This window comes from Diorhabda sublineata, chromosome 5, assembly GCF_026230105.1.
Source record: "Diorhabda sublineata isolate icDioSubl1.1 chromosome 5, icDioSubl1.1, whole genome shotgun sequence".
Lineage (NCBI taxonomy): Eukaryota > Metazoa > Arthropoda > Insecta > Coleoptera > Chrysomelidae > Diorhabda > Diorhabda sublineata.
In genome coordinates, this window is record NC_079478.1 from 32,239,261 (window position 1) to 32,256,141 (window position 16,881).

At 31.8% G+C, this 16,881-nt stretch overlaps 1 protein-coding gene across 2 annotated transcripts in view; it reads left to right on the forward strand.

Annotated features, from left to right (window-relative positions):
* The window catches only part of LOC130444303 (nephrin), a 539,064-nt gene that overhangs the window by 445,342 nt on the left and 76,841 nt on the right, over positions 1-16,881 (forward strand). For both annotated transcript variants that reach the window (XM_056779378.1, XM_056779379.1), the window contains 2 exons: positions 7,348-7,478; positions 7,538-7,697. In XM_056779378.1, coding sequence (XP_056635356.1) covers positions 7,348-7,478; positions 7,538-7,697 — 291 coding nt within the window. The remainder of the gene's footprint in view (positions 1-7,347; positions 7,479-7,537; positions 7,698-16,881) is intronic.

The following is a 16,881-nucleotide window of genomic DNA, read 5'->3' on the forward strand; positions in this document are numbered from 1 at the left end:
ACCAAGAAACATAATAAATGTCCCTTGGAACACTAGACAGAGTGACCACCATTCTATTAGTACCTGATAATGTATACTTTTTGTTGATAGCCAAGACCAAAAGCATGAATAACTGCTTTTAGATCATATGAATATAGACGTCATTCATTTCCTGTACAACATTAACTAAACAAAAAAATTTAAGAAGGAGAAAGCTAAGTTAGCTTGATAGCTCATTCTTTTGTGTAAAACAGTTTACACGTTAGCGTTGGTGATAGTTGTACTTGAGAAACTATTAGAAAGATCCTTAGTTTTAAGAATTAAATTATCAAATTGAATTGAACGATCAGATCGAATTCCGAAATGGGTCGATTAAGGATTAATGAATTAAGGAAAAGATCATGTTTAATTTGTAATTATGAAAAAATCCTTCCACGTGCATTATGACTACATTGCCGCTATCGAACTCATTGAATGTATGAACTTCATAATAAATATTTGAGTGTTCTGATACAGGAACATCTACTGTGGGATGTTCTTATCACCATAGTTATGAATTATCTGGGGTCTCCACAATTCAACATTAAATATGTAACACGAATATTGTCTATTCAATAGCTGGAAATGGTATACAAGACAGTTCAAGAAACTTGTATTTCTTATGGCATCCTTGATTGGGAAGAAGCAGTTTAAGATTTTCTAAAATAATTATAAACGATGATGAGCTGATTTTTTCGAATAAATTAGGAAAAAAAGTATTTATTTTTAAACATATCATATAAAAATTTTATTTTATCAATATACTACTTAAGAATATCGAGTCGAATTAGAGCAAAAATAGGAATGCAGGTACAAAAAGTCACACCCAGTGCAAAATTAGTAAGTCTGTTCACAATTCTATTATAAACAAAATATATAAAAATTTTATGAATCCGATAACTGAAAAAATATTCACTCAAGCCACCTTTTTTGAAATTTAACGATCTTTATTTGCACACCTTTGAAGTGGTTATATTTTAAAGTGGTTTTCCTGGTAGATCTACTTCACGTATTTGTTCTGATTCTGCTCAATTCTAGACTATTAAATAATAATAAGACATTGACAAGGGTTGAAAATTATGAAAGCGATGTTTATTAAAGGAAGACTATGATTGATAATCGTCCCTCTTCTTCTCATTCTTCATCTTTTCCTTGTTCTTTTACTCCATATTGATTAGGTTAGTGAATTGCCTCAACAGTGATATATCCCATGTATTTTCGTTGTTATTAAACGAATCCTCAACTGCTTGTGATTGTGAACATTGGAGGACGATCACCCTTGATTATTTGTACATGCTAAAGAAAAAACAACTTCTTACCTGCTCAAATTAGAACTACATCCCTTCTTACAGCTGCAAAACGTTGTGTGCAGCAGTTTTCTAATGAATTTTCGACCAACTCCCTTCCAGTTTTTTTATCTCGCTGATACTCAAATCATATTTAAACTTGTTAATATACCAGTGAAAATGTTGATGAGTAGACAAGCTCATCGCACTTTTCTTATTTCGAGTATTTTCAACGAAACATGCAGATCGAAATTTAACTGAGTTTGTAATTTTTTTTGAAGCTTAAAACTTAGAGAGAAGGAACCGAATTCTGTGATAATTTCTTCTAGCGTTAAATTAATCTTCTGGGATGTTGAAACAAATTTCACACAATAGAAAGTAAATTTTTCGACGAATATACGAAGGTTTTCCGGAAAACTCTGACTCAAACCTGAAAATTTCAATGCTTGATATATTGGGAAATATATTTGCGTATGCATTGAGAGATTCTGACTAAAATTTCAAGAGATTTGGATGCTTAATTTTTGTTTGACAACCGTTTAAGTGAGTCGTTGAAAACATTTTTTATCAAAAATTGGAAAGTTCAGTATGGAGTTGTCATCAACTATTTGTTGTGCAGCAATATCATCGAAAAAATTCACTAATGATACTGGATGATCATTGGATTAAGATTGGAAGATATAAAATGTTATCGGCATATTAAACGAACACATTTGCCACAATTAACCGAAGAATTTTATGCATGTGTAAAGTATATACGCGATGGGTACCCCATTTGTTAAGACTACAGACTCTAGGATTCAATAACGCCATTTGAATAAAATCAAATTTTTTACCTCGATTTATAATTGTGGATGTAGTCTGGAGCCACCACTATAATCCTGGATAAAAAAAACATTTAGGTTTCAGCCACCGAAAAACGGTTGTCAACGTTTTTTGGGATTGTGTTTAGCGACTATTTCCAAAAAAGTAAAACGATAATAGTAGAGTGTTATGGATCATGGATTGATTAGGTGAAAAGAGAAATTTTAAAAACGACTGCTTTTTATTAAAAAGAAAACCCTTATTCATCATCATAACGTGTGCCATGGCTAAAATTAACGAGTTGCACTGCAAATTAGTTGACCACCGTATTCAGCAGATCTAGTTCCCAACGTCATTTTTCTGTTTCCTAGCCTTCAAGTTTCACTTGCTGATATTTTCATTAAATGATGATGTCATCGCATAAATAAATGGCTATTTTGAGGAGAAAAATGGTAGCTAATATTTGAAAGTGTTAAGAATGTGAAAACGCCAATGACCTTAAGAAGACATGTTGAAAAATAAAAATTTTCAGATTGTTTTTGAGCTTTTCTGATAGATAGAGTGGTATTTTCATTTGTATTACTGTTTCAATTATGTATTTAAATATATAAGGCCAATAACAGCTCTTATATTTCAGAATTGGTCGCTCCAAAGGAAAAAAGTATCTAGAATTATGAATAATTATCAGATCTGCAATCATTGTCTCGAAAAAACCTTTACTTTTCGGGTGTCATATTGATGAGAGTCTTCATTTATGATGGTGTCTTAAAAAATCTCATCAATTTTCGGTTTATTGCAACTTTTTCGATGTCTAAATTGACTATATCAAGTTGTAAATCAAATATGTTTTATTTAGTTCGTTTTTACTTCCTGCAAACTGTCAATTATCTACGGAAACTGTGAATTGAAGATAATAAATAAACTGTAACGATACAAAAATATATAAAGAATACAAAATAACTCATTACATTCGTAATACTAATGCGAAATATTTTTATAATGGTATTTTCTCCCCTTTTCAATCTTCATAATCCGTACCTGGGATCCTATTACGATTTAAATCAACACAACCAATATTTTCATTATACGAACATTATTTTCCTTTCATCTGCAATTTCAAAATGTCGATATTGTGTTTATCTGTGAATTTGACTGATAGGAGTATCTATATGAGAGACTCCGATACTATTTATTTAAAATGATTAACAACCGTACCAATAACAACAGCATCCAACGTTCATGTGCATAATATACCGATCGTTACACACCTGTGTCTGTCTCTATTGACGCAACAGTTGGCGAAATGACACATTTAAATATCATGGGTCTTTTTATTCTTTTTATTCACACACAAATTTTCTGTTTCTCTTTCCTGTCCACGCTATTTTTCTTTGTTTTGAAATTCTGGCGATTGGTTTAATTACAGGATCTATATTCAAGTATTCTTCAATGGTTTCGTTTCTCATTCGATATTCTTTACTCTGACTGAGTACTTCATTTCTGCTACTTGAATTTTGCTTTTGAGTGAATTTCCAAGTAGGTACCCAGCTTTCACGACAATGTATAAGGCTGGTCTAAATATTTATTCATACACGTTTTTATTATTATTTATTTTCTTGACATAAAACATTCACCACTGCTTCTTTATGTCTATATCAGAATATTCGAAACTCTTCTCTTGTATCTCATCTATTTTGATTTTGTTTCCTTTTTTTTTCACTACCATTATTTTTTCCTCTACATTATTGGTATTCATATTCTTTATTCTAATCTCTGCTTCCCTGCTAAACAAACTCAACTTCAACTATTCTAATATTTCTCTATCCTATTTTTATATCTTTCCATTTTTGTTTTCACTTCCAATAGAATATCCATTTTCATTGTAAGTACCACCGGTGTCAGTACTTTAGTCTTAAAATTTCTTTTGTCGTGAAACTCTCGATGTGATCATTACTTTTACTCACCTATTTGCTAGTTGTTCCATAAAAACATTCGATGTTGCTTTTCAACTCCTCTTTGTTATGTACTTCTCCATATTTCATTCTTTTGAACACTGACAACTATTTTTTAAATGTCGAAAAAACCAATATAACGGTATTATTTCTCTGAAGCTGCTATTCGACTACCTCAATTTGTTATTTATCATAATTCTCAGTCTGCTTTCTAAGTGCTTTCGTGATTTTTGAAACAGAGCTCATATGTTTTGCATCTATAACTATTGCAGTCGCTGCTTTACCTCTTTCCAGCTTCTATACTGCTTGATCAACATCTACTGCTCGTATTAGTTTTTCGTTTCCGTCGTTTTCTAGTTTTATACTCTACTATACTACTATACCATTCTCAAGGTATCTTTCCCTCCGCTCTATACTTTATTACCTTCTTTATAACTTTAAAGGAGAGGTTTTGATTGCCTTCACTGTCTTTGACCTGTCTTCTTACTTTACTATAAAGATAAATGTCTCCTTTTAACTACGTCCTACGAATTGTTAATTTCCAAAAATATTTTTCAAAATCCGTGCTTTTATTTGAAGGGCAATGTCATTGGCAAAATAATAACTTTTATTTCACATTTCACACTTTAGATACAGCTACAGCTAGTTTCCAAATGTTTCAAAGGAACAAAAAATATATTGAAACAACATCGTTAGTCTGAAATCACTTCCAAAAAAGCTTTTTTCATGTTTTAGAACAGAAAGTAATCGAAGAGAGCCAAATTAGGTTAGATATAAAATCGTAACTAACGCAAGTTCGTTTATTTTTTTGCAAAAATAACGTCGTGCTTGAGCAAAACTTTTCTTCAACAAATTTGTGATTAAAAGATGTCATCAAATCATTATTGGCTAGTTTGCCTTCCATCTAACTAAATATTTCACCTTTTGAATCTAAAAACTCTGTTCCTATGACCTTATTGACCGAAAACTAGGTCTTGGCTCCCGACGAGCTCCATCAGCTGTTGAAATTCCTTTTCTAGATTTAAGTATGTATTTATGAAACCATATCTCATTCCATCTTTAGATTATCCACTTTGTACTTGATAAGTTGAATTTATCCTAACTGAAATCTCATGATGAAAAGGTTCAACGGAACTGGTGGAGTAATAGTTATTTACGTAACTATTTATTAAGAGATCGATATTGTTGAACAAGAGTAATATTTGCCAAAACGAGCGCCAGCGAGTTTTGCAAATTACGCGGGACGGTTAGCAGGATATTTTGACGAAATAAAATGTAGAAAGATTTATAAAAGACGCTGAAGACGCATCAATCTTGTTGACCTCCTCAAAAAATATAGAAATACTAGACCTCCTGCTGTAAAGCCCGACAGATTTTTTGTGCATGTGTATTATAATGGAAAATGAGGCATACAACTCATGGGCAGAATTACAATCAAAAATTGCTCACTACCTGGGTCTACCTCACGTTTATGGATACACAGGACATTGTTTTCAGACGCTTTTCAGCATCTCTCCTGGCAGACTCAAGAGATTCTGAAAATAAAGCAACATAGAGGTTAGGAATCGAACAGTGTAGCCGAAAGCTGGGAAATTAGAAAATGTAAAAAGAATTTCAGAAAAAATTTTGGGTAAAGTCCCTGGCATACATATAGATATAACATTCAAGAGAATATTCACCCAGAAAATGGACTTACTTTAAATCACTGTGTCTTTAATGATGTTTTACATAACTGATATATGAAGGATATGAAAAATGTGATGTTTCCTAAAGTCAAGGAGTGACTTAATGTATCACATTGGATAGCGTAATTAGATAAAATAATTATTTAAATTTCAATTCATGTTTTGATGAATTATAATACTATTTACGCTCAAATGGTGGTCGAATATTTTTCAGTGTTTTCAAACATTCGTTCATATTAATCACAATCTCTTTAAGACAATAACATTTGGCAGCAGCAAGGTGGAACTCCAATATCAATATTGCGAGGCAATATCTATATAATATGTTTCCAATAAGATCGATTTGTAGGACTTGGTTTCAACGAATGATCGTCGCCCTTTAACTGTTTCCTATAGGATATTTCAAAGAAGTTTTATAAATAAAGAACCTGTTAATATTTCTGAACTGGAAAAAAGGATTACCACACAGCAGTCCAGAATTCATTGAAATATATTGGAAAGTTTTGAAAATGATATGGATTATTTTGATGAAGAAAAAATTGTACAAAACGCTTAAAGATATCAATCATCAATTACAGCTTTTAATGTGTTATTGTGATAAATATTACCTACAATAAACCGCACGAGGTTCAAAGAAAAATTTCAGTCATATAATAAGTTAACTACATGTTAATATTCTATCAGGTCGAAAGTTTTGATCAGATCCATAAGAAAATAAGTTGTCTTCTCGAAGTAGTATTACTGAAATACCGTGATTATGGAATTAATTATGTTATCGATTATATCCAGTGGTTTGTTTAATGAATCATCCATGGTCTCTAGCAGTTGTTTCCCGTGCATCTGATATCCTCATTATTAGTGGATTGTTAACCCACTATTTAGAAAAGTTGACACAATTGACCACGATGAAGAAACTAAACGACAAATAATGCATAACTCGATATAAAACATTGCGCGTTGTAAACGTTTCCTTGCAAAATTCCTCCCTCCATTAACGGCAGATGAAATAGCAACACACTAAAAGGAATTAATTTCAAATACTCACACCACAGCTACCATAAAATCTTTTATGAGATAATTGGCTTCGGAGGCGCCATCAACAATGACTATCAAATCTTATAGCTTCAGCTAATGTTTCTTTCTCAAAATACAATTCGGTAATGGTATAGTTAAATACGAAATAACATCTTAATATTATTAGATTGGCTTCATTAGCAAGAGTGAGGACAATGCTTCTCATTGGGATATAAATTTTCTAACAATTGAATTAGACTCGGTGGTGTTTGAGAAGGAATAATGGCAGTTTCAGAATATAATCCTTTTGGTATATACAATGAAATTATCTTTTAGTGGAAACATAAAACATAATCAGGAATAAGACAAAACTAATTACGTATGAATCATTCCATTATTGCTCACTTTTTTCATTCGAGGAGAAAATTAGACACGATCTAAAAGAATATCAAAAAGTTTTTCTGACAATTAAATAAGCACTATCGTGAATTTTGTATGCATATAATTTGTAATTGTTACGCTCACATAACATTTTCCTACAGGGCCAATTCACTGTTATTTCAAACATTAAGACCTTTTACATTCCAGATGTACCGATTGTAACCTTGAGAATGGGAACCACATTGAACCCTGAGGATATCAAAGAAGGGGATGACGTTTATTTTGAATGTCTGGTACAATCAAATCCGAAATCACATAAATTGACTTGGTATCACAATGTAAGTATCATCTTCCATCTTACATGAACAGTTGTTTTAATCGATTTTCATTTTTACAGGGAGTGGAAATATTCCAAAATAACGGAGCAGGTGTAATAATGACTGACCAAAGTCTAGTACTACAAAAAGTTACCAGATCCACTGCTGGAAATTATACCTGTATGGCAACCAACCTTGAAGGAAAGGGGGTTAGTAATCCTGTGAAATTGATAGTCAGATGTAAGTAAATAATTCAATTTTTAATATGAATTTTTCTATAATAATGGGAGCTTGTAATAATTTTTTAATCAGATTTATTTATGATATCTGATACCATACTATACATTCAAAGTACTATGATGTACTATGATATATAAATTGGTTGATGAGCTATACAGGGTGTTAGTATTTTCAATAAATAATAATAAACAATTTATGATTCAGAATGTTACTTTATAGAGAACGATTTCCTTGGCATATACAACGATCTAAAAATCTACATATATCCTAAATCACAAATTTTATCGAGTTACACAAAACTTGTTTGTTGGAAAATCGATTTAAAAATTCATTTTTGATATCATTAGATCGCACAAGTTGTCCCTGTAAAGTTAAGGATTGCATGACCCGTCCCTGGCTTTGAGATAGTTCAGTATCTTCAGTCTTCAAAGACTGAATGTGAACTGTTTACCTTTAGTCTATGAAGACGACAACTTGGTTATAAAACCGTGCGAAGCGTGAATAGTGTGTTCAGTATGAATATCACTAGGGTTCCAAAAATTGAGCTACTGGGAATTATCCAATAACTTTTTCATTCCTTTTTATTCATTCTCCTCAAATTTGCAGCATATTCCTCCAAAATACATAATACGATTCTGATAATTTAGAAAATTATTATGCCTAATGAAAATATTGTATTTTCCAAAATTATGATATGAAGAACTTACAAATGATCGACGAAGAGAATACCAGAATGGCGTCCCAGGGATGAAACAAACAGGACCAAAGGAAGACCACCAACGCAATGGACGGATGATGCTAAAAGTATATCTTCCGACTGGATATAAGAAGCCCAAGACCTAGTAAAATGGTTGAAGTTGAAAGAAGTTCAAATGAAGCAGTGAACGAGACAGGCCGCTAAATGGTGATGATGATGATGATTTCATGCTCATTTTCCGCACTATTCTAAAAACTTTTCAGTCCAAACGCTTTTTTATAACTATTTTTTGTTTATGACTATCACTATTCGAACCATATAATCTTGATTTAAAAGAACTCGGATGAGCATAATTCACTTTGAAGCAAATGCAAAAAACTGTATGGAATAAAAATTTGTCCTTACAAATATTTAATGAACTGCGTAATACTTAATAATAAAAGTCTATTCATATCTTTACTATCGCAAGAGTATTTTTTTATATTAAACCGGAGAATCTGTAGAGCTCATAAAAATTTGTGGGTTGCTTTTAACCCCTAAAAACTCTTTTATACTCCATAATTAAATGATTATCATGACAACATTAGTTTCATGCATTATTTTTGATTTCTTTTGCCTCTTAGTACTACTCCAAAAAGCCAGTTCTATGAAAATTAACCCCTGTTCCATTATCCTTCAATTATAAATGAGTTTTCATATTGTTTGCAGGTGAAAAAAGATATATAAAAGTGTAATATTTACTATAATGAATGTAAAAAAGTTCTCCATTTTCATGAATATACAGTGCCTTCTGACGAACCCGTTTTGAACTTTCAATGATACGATTCCACATTTATTTATCGTCGATTATTTCAACGTTCTCTTTAATAAAACTCGAGAGGCAAAAGTCAATATGGTGAAGATCTGAACTTCTGGCTGCCCAACAAAAAGATGCATCAGGAATTCAATTCCAATTCAATGTTCAGGATATAGACCATAATTATAGAACTAAAATGTGCTAAAGCTTCCTCACATTTTGCTCTATTCATAAATTGACCTTTCTACAGTGATCTGGTAAATAATTTTATGAGAAATGCAATTATTTGCATTATCTAAATTATTTAGAAGGCATACTGGTTCTATCAAATTATTTCATTCAAAATACGCGTCCAAATACTCAAAAGTTTACCAGTTTTAGTTGATTGTTAGCATTCTCAAATTCTTATCTGTTCAGAATAATATAAATTAGGTAATTCTTGTATGCTTGTCAAGTGATAGAGATGTACCTCAAATCTTCTTGAAACCATCATGAGATCTTATTGAGAATTTATCACCTTATAGACGTTCGACGTCTAGCGCGTTCCGATAGAGATATTTTTCTACAATTAGAAACTTCACTATTCCCTTGGCATTTATCTTATTGTGATCAAAAAAAAATTGATGGTATTTCTTAAATTATTCAAAAAATAGAATTCCCTTTTGGACTATCTGTAACTTTTGTTTTCTCATTTGCATGGTGTGTTATGTAGCTTCTGACAAATTAACCTATATTACAAAAGTTTTCGGAAACAATTTGTAGTGCAATTTTGAAACAAGGAAATAATGTTAACAATTCATTTATTCGGCACTTTTTTCTTTACATATTAGTACCAAGAAATACATTTTAAATCATACTTAAAGAACTTTTTTCTTCAATTATGCTCAATATTTGCTTAACACGTTACATCATATTGACAATTTCTCGAATTTTTCAAAATATTTTACGTCGAAGCTGTACTGTACTGAAAATCACCCAAACTTTTCTATAATGCGAGACTAGGGAACATTTGAGGATTATCTTTTTTCGGTAGAAAATTTCTGGTTATTATGGCGTAGTGACAAGAGACTAGATCCGGTCATCATTAAGATAAAGTGTATCAATCAAATCAACCAATTTTAGAAGACATGTCCCTATATAAATATGTGTATCCAACGGCTCCCCCCTGACATGCCTGACATAAGAAAGTGCTTCAGATATGGCACATCAGACCACAACTTTATCTTCAAATTTCTTCTTGGATGAAAATTTCTTATCTTATCCCTATAAAATCCATCATTGTCTGTAATTTCTGAATGTGATCATGATCTTGTTGATGCAGAACTGCATATCGGAATTCTATGTAAATGATCTTCAGACATTTCTCCTTTTTCTGATGTTTAACTCCCTTCCTTTTTAGTTCTTGATTGATGGTCATGTGTGGGAGCCCGAAATCGACGAGACAACCTTTGAGTTGATGTTTCTAATTTGTCTTCTGTATATTCCACTTATTCTATTTGATTGGGCATTAATCAAAGAGCTTCAGGTCGCCCACTTTATGGAAGGATTTAACATATTATTCCTTTCTCACATTCATTTATTGTTTCATAAATGGTCAAAAGTACAATGTTCTGCTCTCTAAATTCCCAATGTCAGTTTTGGACAACGGTTCAACTAAACTGTATATATTTTTTCGGATATCTAGCTTACGCGCCATAACTAAATTGAAATGACATATGAAAATTTTGAACATTATAAAATCTTCCAAGTTATTCCAAGAAATAAATGGAAGGCAATTTTTTCCTAAAACATATAATTTTTCATCGAATATTTATCGTCTACTTATGTCACCTTACATAATGTGATATCCAAACATGGCACAAAATAAATAAATGATTAAGGGAAAACTCGTTTGTGGAAATATATTTACTGGGTGACATGATATAATCAGTTTTTTCATTACGTCATTATCTTGAGGTCAAAACAGTTTAGAATAAACATTACAATATGAAAATCTGATAATGTTTAATTCTTCATTACTGTGTTATTTGTTTTTGGAACAAAACCAGCACCGTAAAAGCCTACAGATATTGCAAAGCAATAAATATTGATATTAAGTTGAGAGCTATATTTCTACAGACCTCAATTGTAGCGAAATTTACAATTCTAGATCGCTATTTGTAGAATATCTATCTAGAGTTATTTATACGCCTGTAGCATGAGTCGATCCGATCGGCCTTTAGCATATAAGGAATATTAAGAATATCCCCTTCCCACTTCTCCTCATATCCTCGATTCTCCTCATCTCTTTGACTAAGGCGAGGATTTCCTTTCTAGTGATATGAATACAGCTCGAAGCATATTCGATATCTCTACCAGTGTTACATTTTTCACTTAACGTTTTATTTTTAAACGTGTCAGAGAACGAAACATGGAATTAGACTCCGTTTATAGATTCTAGTTTCGTATTTCAAGCTTATAAGAGAATGTGATGTTGAATGAAATATAAATGAAGCTCTAATCGGCATTCGACGTAGATATATTTGACGATCCCTGAAAAATGTTCTTCCATTTTACCCATTGCAATAATTTTGCAGCTTAATATTATTTCGATTGTGTTGAAATATGTGGACGACGAGAACGAGTCTGCTTTTAACTCTTTTAACAGCTCTACTGGAAGCATTATAAATTAATTGCTGAATAAAAACGAGATGACGCGAATTTAGAATGTAGTGCGTGGGTAAATTGTGGAAATTTCAACGGAATGAAAGAGCATAAAAAATAAATTGGTAAAATTAAATAAAGTCCTTTGGAATTTGGTACGTTCACAAAACAACCATTGTTCCCTCGCTTTTATCATTTCAATTTCATACGAATTTACATTCACAAATGCAGTTCTGCCAATTACACAGGGTGTTCGACTATTGGTGATTGGATTGAAACAGTTATATCGTAAGAAGTTAATAAACAACAAAGATCTAAAATTCAATCATTAAAATTATTCCAAACAGTCTAAAATTAAACTAAAAGCATATAATCTAATACCAGATTAATCTAATGAGGTAGGATTTCGTCATCCATCTAGAAAGAGTTATATCAAGTTCGTAAAAGCCCAAACGAAATAAGTCTTCTTCTTCTTCTTCTTCTTCTTCTTCTTCTTACGTTAGGACTAGATCCTGTATTTTCATAAAGGGTTTACCAGGAGTAGTTGGGATGCTGAGGACCAGCTTTCATACCACCTTATAGGTGGTCGTTCAGGAGGTCGAGTTGTGTCTGGTTTCTTTTCCTTTGCAATTTTTGCTAACCGTTCAATTAGCATTCTGTCAACATGGTCTCTCCATTCTCTTCTGCGGCTCCTTGCCCATCTTACTACATCCTGAATATCGCTCATGTCTTGCCAACAAAATTACCATAGCCTTGTTGTAAAAATCAGCAAGAGCCATGATGGGTTAAGAAACTTTTTGTGGCATTACAGAAAGCCTTATTGAAACGTCTATAGAAACAAGATGGACAACACGTCCTAAATTTCGTGGTCCCAAAAAACAACACACAATTGAAAAATGATTTATCATCTGCTACTAACTCTTGACCACAAGTTCCCATCCTTTTTTCCCTTATAGACCATTTACAGGCTTTAGTAGACCCGCTGCTGGGATATTTCTGCACTGATCAAAATTTACTTACCATCGAGTCTCCCACAAACACCTGGCAGTTCACCTCGACCATTTTGGGAATGACTGCTCTAGACCCTACAATAGTAGGAATTGAAGAAAATGAATCTGACGTTAAAGTACTCAAAAGTTGCACACCTGTGATGATACTTTGAAGCACCATGACCAAGCTTAAGTCATGAAAAGCTTAAACAGAAAGCTTAACCCTCTGTAGCGACATGTGACATTTCTGTCACAAACCGATTCTCTGCTATTTAATATTAAATAGTTATTGTGAATCCCCTTTGCGCCCCTGTAACAGATCGCCTTAGTTTGACTCAAACGTAGAGGGCGGTGGTGTACTTGTTTGGTCACCACGTCGTCTAAACTTTATAAGATTTTAGAGTATCTGGATTTGTATATAAAATTGAACCTGAATCTAACTCAGAAAATGTGGTACTGCCAAACGAACCAATTCTTGGTACTTCCTCAAGTATTATCGTGCGTCTATCGCGAGAGATACCTCGTAACCAAAATTACGGGTTATATTTTGATATATCAGAAATTTCTCACTGCGAGATTACAAAACTGTTCACTGAGTCTTTGTACAATACGCCAAAACAGGATTCGAGATTACATTACCTACATTTGAAGAGATTTTGACGGTAGACCGTAATAATTTAGCATCCAGTTTTGTCGAAGAGATGCGAAAATCACATACGAGGAGGTATGACAAACAGACCAATCATAACGAATTATTATCCACATATTGTTGGAGGATATAATCGCCACATGGATGACAGAATACAGCTTCGTAATAAAAGGTGGAAACGTCGAATACATTATCATTTATTGGACTTAAGTACATTGAACGCATGGCTTCTTCTCAAAAAAACTTATAAAACATTTGAACTTTGCTGTTTTAGACTTGAGGTTTTTACAACTTTATATAAGCTTAGTGCACCAGTGAAAAACTGTCAATCTATCGAAAACAAACTCAAAACTACACAAAGATCTAGCAAAAAATGTTAGTAGCAATCATGCAGGATCAGACCTTTATTTTCTATAATGCATTCACCATAATTCTTTCCAACGTAATAGTGCTTATACATTTCAGTGGATTCACCGTCTATGGACTCATACTTCAGTCACCCAAATCACAAGATCTAAGTCCTAGAGATTCATTTTAGTATTATTAAAGAGAACTGGAGGAGGAATGCTGTAACCTGTATATATGCTACTGTGATATTTACTGACATGATACAGAGAATTAGTGATCCAATTATGAATTGACGGTATTCTTTATATTTAAATTATGGGTCATTTTTTATGATTGACTGTGTTGTTTTTTAAATATTATTCGTTTCAAATACAGTTTCAAAACTCAATTTATTCTAGCTCCGCATTTGTACTCTTTTGTAACACCATGACTAGTGGAAATTTCATATAAATATTTTGCTTAAGACCTGTATTACACCGGAGTTTTGAAAATATTAAACTCCAGAGATTCTCATATATTATGTGGCACTTATCGGTCAATTAAATTAAGTCTCTTTTTTATCTGATTTTTCATAATTATCATAATAAAAAAAGGAAAATAACTCAGATTCGGAAGCTTGAGGAACAATGAGAAAAGGGTCATCTAGATATGATTAAACCCGTAATTATTGATAAATTTCAGCATACTAATAATTGAAACACCTAAACTAATCGTCAGCACGGTTTATGAGCAGCCTAGTTTCTCGTTAATTAGTCAGCTCTTCGATTATATTTTTAAATATGGTATATTGGAGACTTATCAACAAACTAAATTTTCAAATGAAGAAAATAAATCGTTACTACAAAAACATATTTTTTTACTGTGTTCTCCAATTCTTTTCAACTAGCTTTGAACAAACGATACCACTGATTACTCTACACACATTTATCTGAATTCGAACATATTTTATCAAGCCCTATACGATTATGAAATTTCCTAACGACAAAATAAAAAATTTATCTTTGTGTAGTGCAAAGATAAATTAATAAATGAAATTTTGAAGCGAATTGTTATATTTTCAATGCCAATTCGAGATATCACTACATTCAAATATTGTTCCGGATGAAAATAATCAAGAAAAAATGTTTAAACTTATCACAAAACAAATCTCAACATGAATTTCATAAACAAAACTTGTATGTTCAACAGTAGTTTCAATTCTATTCGAAAAGACACTTTTTCAACATTCCTTACAACCATACATGTCCCTTATAAGTTGAACAGAAATTGTTATAACCATTGTAACATAAATTGTTGAATAATACCTGTTATTTCCAGGTAATAATGTGTAGGTATTGTTGAAATAATTCTTGAAATATAAAATTACTGCAGTCCTGCAAACTATTCCATAAGAATGACAAAGATTTAACCTAGAATCCATATTTGTTCAATGAAAACCGTATTCGTATTATCAACACACTGTTACATTGCATTAATAGCTATTGTAACTTCATGCATACATTACGTGATTGATATTTTGAAAGTGACCTAATTTCAAATCTAAATATCTACTGGAATTATTATTGGAATTGAAATGAAGTAATGGCGGTAAAGGGAGTAATAACTACAATTTATAAGTTTATATTGGATCTTTTATTGGAAAATTGTGTAATTGAAACGGTTTTATGATGATCTTAAACGTCAAAATATTTCCAGACCATAGATAAGATGAATTGTAGGCTAATTAACAAAATTTTTCTACATTTCAATGTTTTTCTTATGTAAGTAACACGATGTTCCATAGTGTATATTTACGTATATATAAAAATCTACTCCTATCTCCTAAATCATAAATTTGTTGTCCTTGTAAATGTTACTGATTATTAACCATTGGACATGATCCCCCTCTGGCCTTCAGTTAGTAGTGTAAAATTATTTATTGCGTCCAAAACACTATATAGACATAAGTAATAGTCCATTAAAAATTCATTAAGTTTTAATATATAATTTAGAAAATATAATTAACTATAAGTTCTGATTTCGCTACTTTGAGAGCCTATAACTCAAAAACAAGGGCTCTTTTGAAAAAAAGTTTTTATTTCACGTCATCGATCATTTCCGAATTTTTGCATCAAGTCCCAGAACACCCTGTATATATATGTGTGTGTGTATTTGTCTGCATTCACATGGTGAAAAAAACCGGTATTTCAATTCTAAAAATGTTTTTTCAACTTTATAAATGCTTTAACTTATATTTCATTGAATTTTGACAATAAGGGTTAGTTTTCACATATTGCCATAGGGTAGATTTTTAAGTGAATCCATGCGTCTTGATATAATTAATTGACGTGATACAATATTTTTACCTTTGTTCACTGGACTAATAAATGCAGTAATAATATTTAGTACTATTTAATCTTTAACCGCAAATTATCCAAACACTTAGATAAAATCTTTACTTCGGCGTATTTTATGAAAGTTATTATGGTGCATTTTCATTTAAATGAAGTGAGACAGTGCTTCAACCTCCCGGAAGTAAACTCCATACAAGAAACATCCGCAGCGGTTATGTAATTACTTATTCCTACTACTTAGCGATTAGGCAAATAACTTATTACTTATAGTTGATAAACTAGGAAACTTCATCGCTAAGAACGGAACATGGTTTTGAGGAAAAGATGGAATTTCCTTTACTCCCTTTTAAATTTAATTGGGTACGTAAGAGAAATTTAAATTATGCCTTTTATTTGAAGTGTACATTCTACGTACAAAGATATTCAGTGAAGGATGAATAAAGGATATCCTAAAAAACATAGATGGCACAAATATTATTTTTCGAAAGAAATGGTTCTGAGGATTATTAAGATTGTATTATTAGGAGAAATAGGGTCGAAGACGTAATATTAATATTTAATTTGATGTGATCTACCCGTTTACTACACGTCAAGCCTACCTAATCTAACCTAACCAAAAACATTCAGTACATATCGTTAGTTCTTCTACTAAATTTTGCAATTATTCTCCAAGCTTTTTTGGTGTCAGTTCAATGCTTTCAATGTGAATAAAAATATAAATTATAATTA